The 13,255-nt window shown below is 38.1% G+C and overlaps 1 protein-coding gene across 1 annotated transcript in view; it reads left to right on the top strand.

The window, feature by feature from the left end:
* HMCN1 (hemicentin 1) overlaps nt 1-13,255 on the top strand; it is a 342,169-nt gene that overhangs the window by 268,820 nt on the left and 60,094 nt on the right. Inside the window, exons 65-73 of the mRNA XM_032783448.2 lie at nt 484-608; nt 1,704-1,887; nt 2,080-2,177; nt 2,662-2,940; nt 3,603-3,799; nt 4,914-4,995; nt 7,447-7,583; nt 11,755-11,896; nt 12,964-13,108. Of these exons, the coding sequence (XP_032639339.1) occupies nt 484-608; nt 1,704-1,887; nt 2,080-2,177; nt 2,662-2,940; nt 3,603-3,799; nt 4,914-4,995; nt 7,447-7,583; nt 11,755-11,896; nt 12,964-13,108 (1,389 nt within the window). The remainder of the gene's footprint in view (nt 1-483; nt 609-1,703; nt 1,888-2,079; nt 2,178-2,661; nt 2,941-3,602; nt 3,800-4,913; nt 4,996-7,446; nt 7,584-11,754; nt 11,897-12,963; nt 13,109-13,255) is intronic.

Here is a 13,255-nt window from a genome sequence, read left to right as displayed (position 1 = left end):
ATCTAATTACTGCAAATTAGATACAATTAACTCAGGCCTAAACAGAGACTGGGAATGGTTGGGTCATTACACTCATTTAATCTATTTCCCTATGTTAAGTTCTCCTCAAACCTTCTATGGGTCATCTTAATTATCACTTCAAACGTTTTTTTTTCTCCTGCTGATGATAGCTCATCTCGATTGATTAGACTCTTCCTGTTGATATGCATACTTCCACCCTTTCATGTTTTCTGTATGTATAAATATCTCCTGTCTGTGTGTTCCATTCTATGCATCTGATGAAGTGGGCTCTAGCTCATGAAAGCTCATGCTGAAATAAATTTGTTAGTCTCTAAGGTGCCACAAGTACTCCTGTTCTTTTTGTGAATTTCCATGGAAAGTGTGGGGGAAGCAATTTGATTGAAATGTACATACTAGCTGTTTATTTACTTGTTCTTACAACCTGGCAAACAAACTCATTGTATTCTACAACCTTTTTTATAGAGTGACTCCAGATGGCAGCACCTTAAAAATTTTCGGAGTGCTCAAATCTGATGTGGGAAAATACACTTGTGTGGCTACTAATCATGCAGGAGAAGAAGATCGAATTTTCAACTTGAATGTTTATGGTGAGTTTTTAAATGTGACAGACTGAAGTCTGACCTATTAGCCTGACTTTGTTACCTCTCACATGATAGGGCCAAGAAGTGGCTGCCTAGGTAATCTTATATATCTATATTCATGTGTAGTTTGTTGATGTAGATATCATATTGTGTTCTATATAACATACTGCAGAGGATCAAAATGATTGAAACCATTGCTGAGTAATAAATTTTGGGATAAACAGAAGTCAGTTCCTATCGTATATTCCATAACAAAACAAACCCACGCAAGATGATTTTTTATTTTATTTTTTTATTTTTTGTGGAGAAAGACACTGTATGGACCTAATTCAACACTTCATTACTCAAGTTTTACACATCTTAGCTCTGTTGATCTCAGTCAAATTATGCCCTCTTAAAATTAGAGTAATGCAGAAGTGAAGCAAGTTTTAAACTTTGTTTTACTCAAGATTTAAATTAATCCAAACAATAATCTGAAATAATTTTGTACCAGATCTTCTTGATTTAATGTCACAACTGAGGACAGTGAGACTAATCATCCTCTGCCTGGCACAATGTGCCGCCATTTACACCTGTAAAAATAGGTGTCAGTGTTCTGCTTTTGGGAGTATTTTACACTCATTTGGCACAGGAGTGAATGACTACCCCAGGAGCAGGACTGGGAAGAATCAGGCCCAACAGGACAATTTGTGTGGGTAGCGCCAACAGGTGTGATCCTTCATAATGAATAAAAACCTCTTAGTGGGAAAATATGGCACCATGTACCTGTGTGATCAATTGTGGTGAAGTCCGCAAGCAATTTCTGTTAATCTAATCTAAGTAAATATTACAATGTGCACTTGATTTTTAAAGATGTAAATGTATATGTAAGTTAGCTGTGGCCCACAGTTACTAATATCAGAAGATCTATTGGTTGCCAAGTTTGGACACTCTTTTCTTGCTGAATCCTGTGGGTATGTTTCATGTGAGATTCTTTTTTTGGTTAGAATAGCAATACCTGTAACATCTTGCAGTTCAGGACGAGGTGAGCTAAGATAGAACAGGAATAATTTTGAACGGCCAATTTTAACACCTCTCTTATTCACCTGTTATGTAATTTAGTTCCACCAGCAATAGCTAATAATAAAGATGAAGCAGAGAAGCTAACTGCCCTACAGGATGCCTCCATAAACATTGAATGTACTGCTGTTGGCACCCCACGACCACACATAAACTGGCTTAAGAATGGGCTTCCTCTCTCTATCTCATCCCAGATCAGGTTGTTGTCAGCTGGACAGATTCTCAGGTGAGTTTTCAGTTCTCTAAGGTATCTGAGCTAAATTCTGCCCTCAGTTAACCCTAATGCAACTCTGCTGAAATTGGTGTAAGCCAGGGTACAATTTGGCCCTCTGCAATCATACTCTGTCATATTCAAAGTGGAGCAAAGTATTCTATATGGTAGCCATGGGTGAGATAACTGCAGCTGTGTTCTTTACAGAATTGTGAGAGCTCAGGTGTCTGATGTTGGTGTGTACACTTGTGTAGCATCTAACAGAGCTGGAGTGGACAATAAACACTATAATCTTCAAGTTTATGGTAAGTTTCTTTGTGATATTAAGTGAAAAAAGTTGCATTTTGTAGTTAATTTTTTAAGTGTAACAGCAGAAGGGTAGAAATCTTCCCCTGATAAAACTCTCTGAATAATTGAGAACATTGAGATTTTGCCTCTCAGAGGACGAATTCTATTTATTTTCTTACCAACACAAGATTGAAGACTTTACTAAGTAGATATTTGGCAAATGCTTTATATGGAAACTTTAAATTTTGCTAACATTTTTGTAAGGTTAGAGGAGTTGAACCTTAAAACCCTCTTTACGTTTGTTCAGATAACATGTTGTAGACTTTTCTTCTTTGAATAAATGTGGTGCATTATTTCTACTTTAATTGTAACACACATGCACAAACACACCCCACGAGTGTAAGAAACCTAGAAAATTTAATTGCTTAACAGGGCATTTATTTTATATTAAGAATTAGTGTGTGAGTGTATTCCATAATTATCATATCTGTTTCTCTGCAGTACCACCAAACATGGACAATGCAGGAGAAACAGAGGAAGTGACTATAGTAAAAGGCAATCCAACTTCTATGATGTGCTTTACTGATGGTACCCCCACCCCCAATATGGTATGGCTTAAAAATGGACAACCCCTGAGCCTTGGAACCCATCTGACTATAAGTCATCAAGGAATGGTTCTCCACATTTCAACGACAGAGACTGATGACACAGGCAGTTTCACCTGTATAGCATCCAATGAAGCGGGGGAAGTCAGCAAGCACTTTTCCCTAAAAGTGTTGGGTAAGAGTTAATTTTACATTCAAACAAGATGAAAAATATGCCGAAAATAGAGACAATAATTTAGAAGTGTTTAGAAATTTAGAACATTTTCAGGAAGTAGTGCTCATGAGATAGTAGAATTAAAGGGATGGAATTTACCTTTGAGTGGACATGGTGAAAATTTGTATATTGGTATTTGAGATTTACAGATAACAGCAACATGCTAAATATGAATCAGCATATTGATGTACAGAATAATTTGCTTTAACCAGATAACTTCGATGTAACAGAAATTAAATTCAATAGGCTAGATGATCAGCTGGTGCAAACTGGCATAGCTTGACGATGTTATACCTATTTACAGCAGCTGAAGATCTAATACAAATTCTCTTTTACTGTATAGTGTATTTCTCCCAAGGATATCAAAACATTTTGCACAGACTAGTTTAGTCTCACAACACCCATGTAACAGAAGAAAATATGATTCTATTTCGCTAATGTTGCTGACCTGAGGCAAAGAGAACTCATGTGAGTTGATCTATGTCACACAGGGAGTCGGTGACTGAGCACGAATAAAACACACCAGTCTGGAATCTACTACTCTAACCATGTGATTGCCCATCATGTTTTATAAATCTGAATTTTTGTTAGTAAAGAACATGAATTGTCTTTCCTTGCTGCAGAGCCCCCTCATATCAATGGATCTGATCAACCAGAAGAGATATCTGTGGTTGTTAACCACCTACTGGAGCTTTTTTGTATGTCTATTGGCATCCCAGTCCCCAGAATCACATGGATGAAGGATGGGCGTCCACTCCCACAGAATGACAATGTTCATGTCCTGAGAGGAGGAGAGGTCCTTCGACTAGCCAGTGCTCAGGTGACTGACACATGTAAATTATGTTTGGCTTTGCAAACCCTGGACTGGCTTGCAGAGCTGAGCTGCACCAGTTTCATGGCACACTATGTCTACAGTCAGCTCAGCTCTGCCTCCATTGCCACCACTATGTGCTACCATAGCTACACTGCTATTTATCCTATCATACAAGAAAAAATTCAAATCAACTCAGACAATTTAAACGGAGACTTAAAAAAATCCCTAGAAAACTAAAACCACATACCCTAATCACTATGAAGACAGCTGAACTTCAACTTTGTAGTTCATCATGCAGTATCATGGGAAGAGTTGGACAAAAACAGATCCAGACTAATTTTTTGTTGTTGCTCATATGATAAACCCCTTCCTCCCTCCACCCCCAAAGCTTTACAAAGCACAATTTATGAGGTGCAGAAGATAATAAAGATGTTAATAAATATTTGAGAAGTCAAATAATTCTCGGGGGCAGAAGGATACATTTTACAAGAATACCTATGTAAAGGCCAGATTGTGAGAGGTAATTGCATGACTGTGCAGGAGCAGATAGGGGAGAGCCAAAAACTTTGTAGCCAGGCAAAGGACCTCTTCATAATAGCAGTCTGTATGCTCCCGTGCTCTGGAGAGCATAGGCACTGTTAGTGTTACCTTCTCTCAGGGAGCAAGATGCCAAGAAAGGTTTGGGGAGGAGGCAGAGTCCCATTTCCTCCGCTTCATCCCATGCTGGCCGATTGTATGGGCTGAGGCATTCAGAGAACAATCTATTCCATCCTAATGGATTGTTCATTGCAGAAAACCACACCAGAAGAGAATGTATCTGCTCGACGCACATTAGCCCTGGTGCTTTTTTTCTCAGATGCTGCAGTTGCCAACCACCTCTACAAAGGGTTGTCGCCTGATGGCCACAATCTACCCCAAATAAAATAAACAAGCTTTCAAATATTTCTGGTTGCTTACTCTCCCAGGAACTGCTTGTCTCTTTTCTTCTGTTTCCCTTGTGTTTTTTAACCAATATCTGCTAATCAAAGACAACTGCGAACATCACTACTACTTTTGCTGTTTTAATTGAATTGGTCCCATATTCTGAAGTTTCTGCTAAAGTTATCTGGGTGTCCTTTAGGTGGAAGACACAGGAAGATATACGTGTTTGGCATCTAGTACTGCAGGAGATGACGATAAAGAATATCTAGTCAGAGTGCATGGTAAGCTTGATCTGGAAACAACTAAAGCATTCTTTAATACTGTAAGCCTAATACTGAATTATCTACTGCTTTTAAAAGCTAGAAAAAGTTATGAAGCTGAATAATGCCTGACAAAGAAAAAACTCTTTGAGTACCATTTTCACTGATTTTACCTGGTTTTGGACTGCATCTGTCATCTCCTTTCTAGAACAGAAGATCCAAGGACTAGGTCCTAAGTAAGGATCTCTGTAACAAAGCAGATCTTTTTTAAGGGAAGTGGAGTTGGTAGTACCCTTTAAGGTTATTTAGTTATTAGTCCTTCCCTTTTACAAATTAACTATACTTAATTTAAAAAAGGAAAAGGATAAACAAATGAAAGGAAACACTGACATTACAAATTTAGTAGACAAACGTAATTGATGCACTATATTTAGACTTCTATGAGGCATTTGACTTGGTGCAACATAACATTTTGATTAGGAGACTAAAATGATACAAAATCAACATAGCACCTTAAATGGGTTAAGAAATGGCTAACTGATAGATGCCAAAATGTGATTGTAAATGGGTAATCATTGACTAGATGTGCTTTTAGGATGGTACTTCAGGGATCAGTTTTTCACCCTACGCTGTTCAACATTTTGAACAATGACCTGGAAGAAAACAAGAAATCATCACTGATCAAGTTTGCAAAAGATACAAAGATTAGGGAATAGTAAATAATGAAAAGGACAGGTCACTGATACAGAGCAAACGGGATTGCTTGATAAGCTGGGGTCAAGCAAACAAGATGTGTTTCAGTACTGTGACATGTAAAGTCACACATCTAGGAACAAAAAATGAAGGCCATATTTACAGGATGGGGGACTCTGTCTTGGGAAAAGACTTGGGGATCATGTTGGATAATCAGCTGAATATGAACTTTGGTCACTGTGACACTTTGGTCAAAGGCTAACTAAGGTGAATCTTCAGTGGAGTAAAAAGGTTATATTATGTCTCTTTTTTTCCACTGGTGTGACCACTCCTGGAATATTGTGTCCAGTTCTGATGTTCACATTTCAAGAAGTATTCTGGAAAAACTGAAAAGGTTTCAGAAGAGAGCCACGAGAATGATTAGAGGATGGGAAAATCTGTTTTATAGCAAAAGACTCAAGGAGTTCAAGCTATTTAGCTTATCCAAAAGAAGGTTAAGGGGTGAATTGATTGCAGTCTATAAGTACCTTTATCTGGAACAAATATTTGATAACGGGCTCTTCAGTCTTGCAAACGGAAGTATAACACAGTCCAATGGCTGGATGTTGTAGCTAGATAAATTCAGACTGGAAATTAGGAGTCCATTTTTAACTATGAGGATTATTAACCACTGGCACAATTTACCAATTTCTATCACAGTGGGAAGATACGTTCTAGGAATAATTTTGAGGAAGTTCTATGGCCCGTGATATACAGGAGGTCAAACTAGATGATCACAATGGTCCTTTCTGATCTTAGAATCTATAAATCTGTATACTGTGGGTCAGGAAAACAGAAGCGACAATACACCTCCTCAGAAAGAGGATATTAAATCAAGTGCAGTTACTTAATGTTTGTATATAATGTAGCTATTCAGAATATGATGCAATTATAATGGAACATTGCAAACTTAGTTATTTAAAATAAAACACAAGCAATTATAATGGAAATCAGAGTAAGAAAGAAAGTTAGAGGAATTGATGTCCTTTGGCCTTTTTCAATATGACTCAGAAGGAATAAAGAGGACAGGATATATGTATGTGACACACATTTGCAATATAGATTTCATATTATATAAAAAAAATAAAAGAAATGGCAGCTGAATCAGTATGTCGGCTCCTCTAGATCTAGAATAGACCTTAGATCTTGTCAGTCTAGTCTCTGAAGATTAAGACACTACAAAATAATTTCCTCCATGCCCTAGGGAGAAAAGTCAGTGTTAAATGACAATATGGCAGCAGAAGTAAGTTCACAAAAAATGTCTCTCAGATGAGTCAGCTTTCTGCTTCTTGCAGACTTGCACAATTCCTACATGAATTCCTCCTAGAGTGAAGAAGTTTTATCAAATCAAGGTTTTGCTTATCCAGTGAATGACAGATCATATCTGAATCTGTTGATGAAGAGGGTTATGGAGCTTGAGGTATCCTGACTTCATCTGGCTAAGTGCTCGTTTCTTCACAGAGAATGGACTTTCAACTAATTTCTATCAGTTAGTGGTTTGTGACGTGCGGTTTTAGGAAGTGGGTTATAGCTAGTCAAATGAGGGTGATATATTTTGCAGATAAAAACCAGACCTGATATTGGCAATGAAAAGCAAAAGCAGTTAATTGTACGGCTGCTCCGCTGGTATATCACAAAATCTTGTTTGAGAATTACACACTGGGATTCTATCCATAGAAATGTTTTAATTAAAGTTCATATTTTTCATGCTTTTCTTATTCTCTATTTTTTTGTTAACAGTTCCTCCTAACATTGCTGGTACCAGTGGGCCTCAGGATCTCACTGTGCTGCAGAACAGACAAGTTATATTGGAGTGCAAGTCAGATGCAGTGCCACCTCCTACGATCACCTGGCTTAAAGATGGAGAACTTTTACAGGTACATTTGCTATGTTGTTTTCACAAATTTGTCACATCTTTGCATTCTGCACAAAGGGCATGCACTTAAATTTCTGATTCTACTCATTTGCTTACTCAGTTGAGTTGTGGTCCCTTGAGGTCAAGAGAAGGTTGTTGAGTAGCCCTGGTCCAAATACAACTTGACTTAAACAAGTACATGAAGACAGTGACCACATGAACTGGCCATCCCTCTGTGATTTGTTCTCTTTTCCTTTAGGGGGATCCCTTGCTCCTCCTGGATCCTTTGAGCAATCCTAGAAGCCTTCGGTATACTCCTGAATGGCTTCCCAGGAAAGGTAGCTGAGAAAGACTACACTATACATTTAACTTTGGGTATATTATGAATCTTCATATTCTAGTAACATTTAGAAAGGAAAGAAATTTCTTTAAATTGAAGAGAAATAAGTAGGTTACTTTAATCTCTGCTAATCATCACAATTTTGCACCAAATGCACCTATTGACTCAGAATTTAATGCAGTGGCAGTGAGGCATGACATCTTTATTGGTTAAGTCAAAGGAGGAAGAACAGAGTAGTTCAACTGGAGACTTTTCTATTGCTCGTTATCCATTGTAGGGCCACATAGATTTTCAATCACATAGCCCTTCCCCAGTTGACTACTTGGCCTTGTCTAATGTCATGTCATGTTGGGTTTCCTGGAGACTGTGCTGAGCAAACTCAGGTTTTTGCTTTATATTGGCCCTTTAATTGTTCAGAAAGAAAAAGGTAAATCCATGTGAACCGTCAGTTTGTTAGTCCCTTAACTTTGGTCCCTTTCCAGACTTCATCCATGACCTCTTGGTTCACTGTGATCCATTTAGGATGAGCACAGACATTCTTTGGCTGTTTGTGTCTCAAGTTTCCGTCCCCCTGTTGTCTCTCCCCCACACCCGCAACCCGATGACAGTGGATGATACTTATACATTAAGTTTGAGTTAACTCAAAGAACTTGGGCCAGATAGCCATGCCAGTACTGACATGAGTGTTTTAACTGGCAAAGACATGACTGCACCAAAAAGGGTTCCAGTACAAATAGGCTGTTGCCAGTTCCAGCTTCACTTGTCCAGTTCCAATAAAAGGAAAAAATGTTTGGAAATAGAGACTGCTTATGGGATTCACAGAGTGTTCCACTGACCTCTGTGTGTGTAAGAAGGTTTCTTTTATTCTCTTTAGAGAGAGAGAAATTCCTATCCATAAGACTCTTATCTAATGTATATTTAAAGAACAAAATAATATTGGATGCTAAATGAGTACTGGATTGTGCCTTTGAGGGATAGTCTAGAGACAGGAAGGGCACCACTTCAACAGTAGCTCCTGCAGTCACTATATCTGAGATAAGCACAATTCCTTTGGATGATATTCCTTCATGGTACATGGTTGACCACTTAGGTCACCTGGTAGTATTTTTACTTCATACCTGTATAACAAGCTTTTATAAACAGGAGGCTGGAAAGAGATTGGAAGAAGGCAGCATGAATGCTTCTGACATGTACCTTCCTGGAAAACATATTTGCAAAAGTATTTGAGGCTTTTGTTTTCTGTCAACATTCCTATGTTTTTAAGAAAAAAAAAGAAAAAAAATCACTTGTACAGGTGTTTGCAGAAAACAAAAATTAAGACGTTTTGTGAATAGTGTTGAAAGATAATCAATTATTCACGTGAATATCTGGGAATTATTTTTGAAGTATTAACCAGCCCTACTATGAGCCCTGGAACTGGGCCCTTCAAGTTAGGGTTGAGGCATATTAGTTTGGCAGGATGGTGATGCTTTCACTATCCTGCACATATTTTGTGGGTCAATAGAGGACTTCAGTCTGCAGAGCTATTTAGAACATCTCAGCTGTACTACATTCACACTGTTCTAATAAAAGAACCACTCAGTCCACTCAAACCTTTGTAAAAAAATTGCCATATGAAGTGCAACTATGAGATTTGGGTTTCCTTTATCCCCCACTACTCTTTCCATTGTTGAGTGTAGCATATATCTCCCATATTTCTGGAGCACAGTTCTCGTTTTCTTTTTTTGATCTTGGAAGTCTGACTGGAAACAGATCACTTTTGCCTAATAAGGAAAAATGAGATGTTCAAGTTGTGTACATAATTAGCCAAATACTCTCCTGACCTCAAAGGAGGACTGTCGTCCACTAAAGAAACATAGAGGGAGGTACACCCAGGAGTGGAAAGAGTAATCCTGCTTTGCCTTGGGAAAAGTGGATGGTTTCACAATGAGGAGAGGGAAGTTTTTGGAAAATACCAATTTTTGGATGGTAGTACTTCAGCATTATTTTAATTGAAAATCATCATTGTTTTTAGTTATACCCTCATATGAGCTTTTAAATGAAACTTCATTCCCTACCAGTTTTGTCGTCTTCCATTGGGAAAACTTCAATCTTCTCTCCTATTCTGTCTCTAATTGCCAAATCTTAAATCTTGTGCTTGTTTAATGGTATGTTTGTGCACCATTATCATCTCTGACAGCAGAACAAAAGGTGTATCTGACATTACTGTATTTCTAGGAATGGTTTGACTGTGATATTTGGGTTCACAAGGAATGTAGGATCAGGTCCTAAGAGTATTAACTAATAGATACATTAGAGAGGCTTGATTCAAAGCCCACTGAAGTCCATGGGAGTCTTTCCATTGACTTAATTGGGCCTTGGATCAGGCCCTAACAGAGCAGTGGATTTCGTTTTTTAAAGATAGGACCCAGTGAAGTTTTCATTATCAAGAGGATTATAATTAAAGTACAGTTTGGGGACTAAACTATAATTTTTTTGCCTTTGTTTTGTCATATATATATGGTACTATATTTAAAACTACTTAGTAGCAATGACAGTGAATTAATTTTTCTCAGTTATGTTATATGCTTCTAAGGTCATAGCAATTGTGCTGAAATAGGTAAGAAGAGTAAATACAAATATATAAAAAATACCAGTTGTTACAAATATGAGGCATTTTAAGTAGCTTCTGCCCAAGGGCTTGGCAATGGGAGGTGGCTTATTTCACTTCTAGGGCCCCAGTGCTGCAATCTGTTCTGCATGGGTGGACCTCTTTGACTATGGGAGGCCCTATTGACTTCAGTGGGGCTCTGTACTAGCCTGGAGTCCACCTGCAGAGAAGGAGTTGCAGAATTGGAGGCCTAAAGGTTCAGAACCATAAGAGAAGTTAAACAACACCAAAATTAGTATTAAAAGAACCCGTCATGATTTTTAAGCCAGTTTGAGGATTGTGTGGGCCCTTGGATGATTTGAACACTTGAAGTTGGCAGTATTATACACGGGTACAAATCTTGTACAGACTGGCAGTGACCAAAAGCAATTCACATCTAGTGGCTGTTTCTGCACAATCTGTTCACACTCAGTGCATTGCCAGACAGACACGGATCTGTACCAGCTCTGGCATCCTTGCAGGCAGTCTCAATGTAGAGGCTAATCTGTTGCATAATGGAAATGATTCCTTTAGGTCAAGGCTGTGGCACATTGAAAGAGCAGTGTGGGAAAGCTTTTATTTCTTCTGCCAGTGATATGCCTGGGTGTGGGTAAAGAATGCACTTCAATTTTGTGCCATCAAACTGCCATCTTACTTGAAAACCAAAAAAAAAAATTTATAATTAATTGTTTTGGTCACAAATTCTAATCCCCTTTTCAGGCAAAATTCCCGAGTAATGAATTCATGATTGAGTCTATAAATTGCCATCAATATTTCAAAACTCAACTAAATTTTCTAAGAGATGTAACAGAGCCTTATTTATGTTGCATCCAGTGTTTAGGAAGCTGTGTCAATCCCAGGATATTAGAGCAACAAGATGAGGCAATATCTTTTATTGGATCATCTTTTGTTGGTGCAAGAGACAAATTGTTGAGTTTACACACAGCTTTTCTTCAGGTCTAGAAAACTGCACCAAAGCGCGCTCTCTCTCTCTCTCTCTCTCACCAACAGAAGTTGGTTCAATAAATATATTACCCCGTCCCCCTCGTCTCCCTTGTTTATCCTTGTAACTTTACCAAGACAAATGAAGTTAAGCCATCAATTAATTTGACCCATTATGTTCTTATGGCCACTCTATCAAACCTCCTGTTACTTTGTAACATGAATTTTCAGTACAATGGAAAAACATGGTAAAATTATTTCTGCTTGTTGAACTTTCCTTAGGCAACTCCTCGAGTCCGGATCCTATCCAGTGGCCGATATCTGCAGATCAATAATGCTGACCTAGGTGATACAGCAAGCTATACCTGTGTGGCAAGTAACATAGCAGGAAAAACTACCAGAGAGTTTGTGCTGACTGTAAATGGTAAAGAATATGGATTAATTCTTAACTATTATAATCTTTGCACAGTATGTCTGAAAGTTGGAAAAGGTGGAATATGTTTACTGGACTCCTCACAACTAATAAGCAGAAGTACAGTAATTTTGTTAATATATCAATCCAAAAAATACTTTAAAGAATGTTTTAAGATAGCCCAGGAAACTTTCATTCTGCCCCCATGTGCGTTTGTGTTATAAAAGTCACAATCGGGCCCATATCCACAAAGGTATTCCACTGAAATTAGTGGCAATTAGGAACCTAATGTCATTGTAGGTCTAGGGTGAGGTGCTTTGCAGAGATGAGGCATTTGGTTTCCATTGAGCAGGGTGATGTCTGAATTGCTTCTATAGCATATTTTTCTGGTTGATGCATGGGACATAATGAATGAACAGTTCTGAAGAGAGGCTAAGCATAGGACCTTCCTGGCCACACATAAATTTTCCATTAAGATTGTTAACAAGGCCCAGGGTGAGTTTTTCTCTTATTAAGACAGGGCCATACTACTACAAGGCACTGCAGTGTGCAAAGGCACAGATATTAATTTTGAGGTACAGCTACTGGGAGAGGACTAAGCCCTAATTTCAATCTCTCATGCCAGAGTCAAAATCCTAGATTCAGTTCAAACGAACAGTTTGCATGTAATAAAACATAGTCTGGGATAGATAGTCTCAATGTCTTACTTGATTTCCTGATTTTTAAAAGGTATCAAAGAATTTTAGAAATGTGGGGCTGGAAGGAATCTCAAGAGGTCATCTTGTTCTTTCCCCTGTGCTGAGACCATGCCATGTGCCAACTCTAACAATGTAAGATCATTAGTAGGTGGCACAGAAATCTATCATCTTTTTAATTTGTAAAAGATAAGAAGTTTTTCTTTAATTTTCCATTACAGCATACCAGCTTTCATGTATTGTAGCAGATTTAAAGAAGCTTGTTGGTACACTCATGGGGGCATAATTCCTTGGTCATAGCAGACATTTCCATGGCTCTAATTTAAAACAGTTCAGAATACAGCTCTCTCTCTCTAATATCATGTGGAATTCTTTCTTATACAGTTGCTCCCACAATCAAAGATGGTCCTCAAACAGTTGTTGTGAATATAAATAAGTCTGTTGTTCTGGAGTGTGTTGCAGAAGGAGTGCCAACCCCAAGAATTACATGGAGAAAGGATGGGGCTATTTTTGCTGGAAACAATGCCAGGTAGCATCTAATAGTCAGAATAACATTCTGTAGAAACTTTTTAACAATGTATTTGTAATAGAAGACTTGGAGTGAAATCTCGTGGGATTTTATTTGCATTAGTTTTACATTCACAAACTCAGTATTAATGTTAGTATTCATTCATTC

Source organism: Chelonoidis abingdonii, chromosome 7 (assembly GCF_003597395.2).
Source record: "Chelonoidis abingdonii isolate Lonesome George chromosome 7, CheloAbing_2.0, whole genome shotgun sequence".
NCBI lineage: Eukaryota > Metazoa > Chordata > Testudines > Testudinidae > Chelonoidis > Chelonoidis abingdonii.
This window is presented reverse-complemented; position numbering and strand designations above follow the sequence as displayed.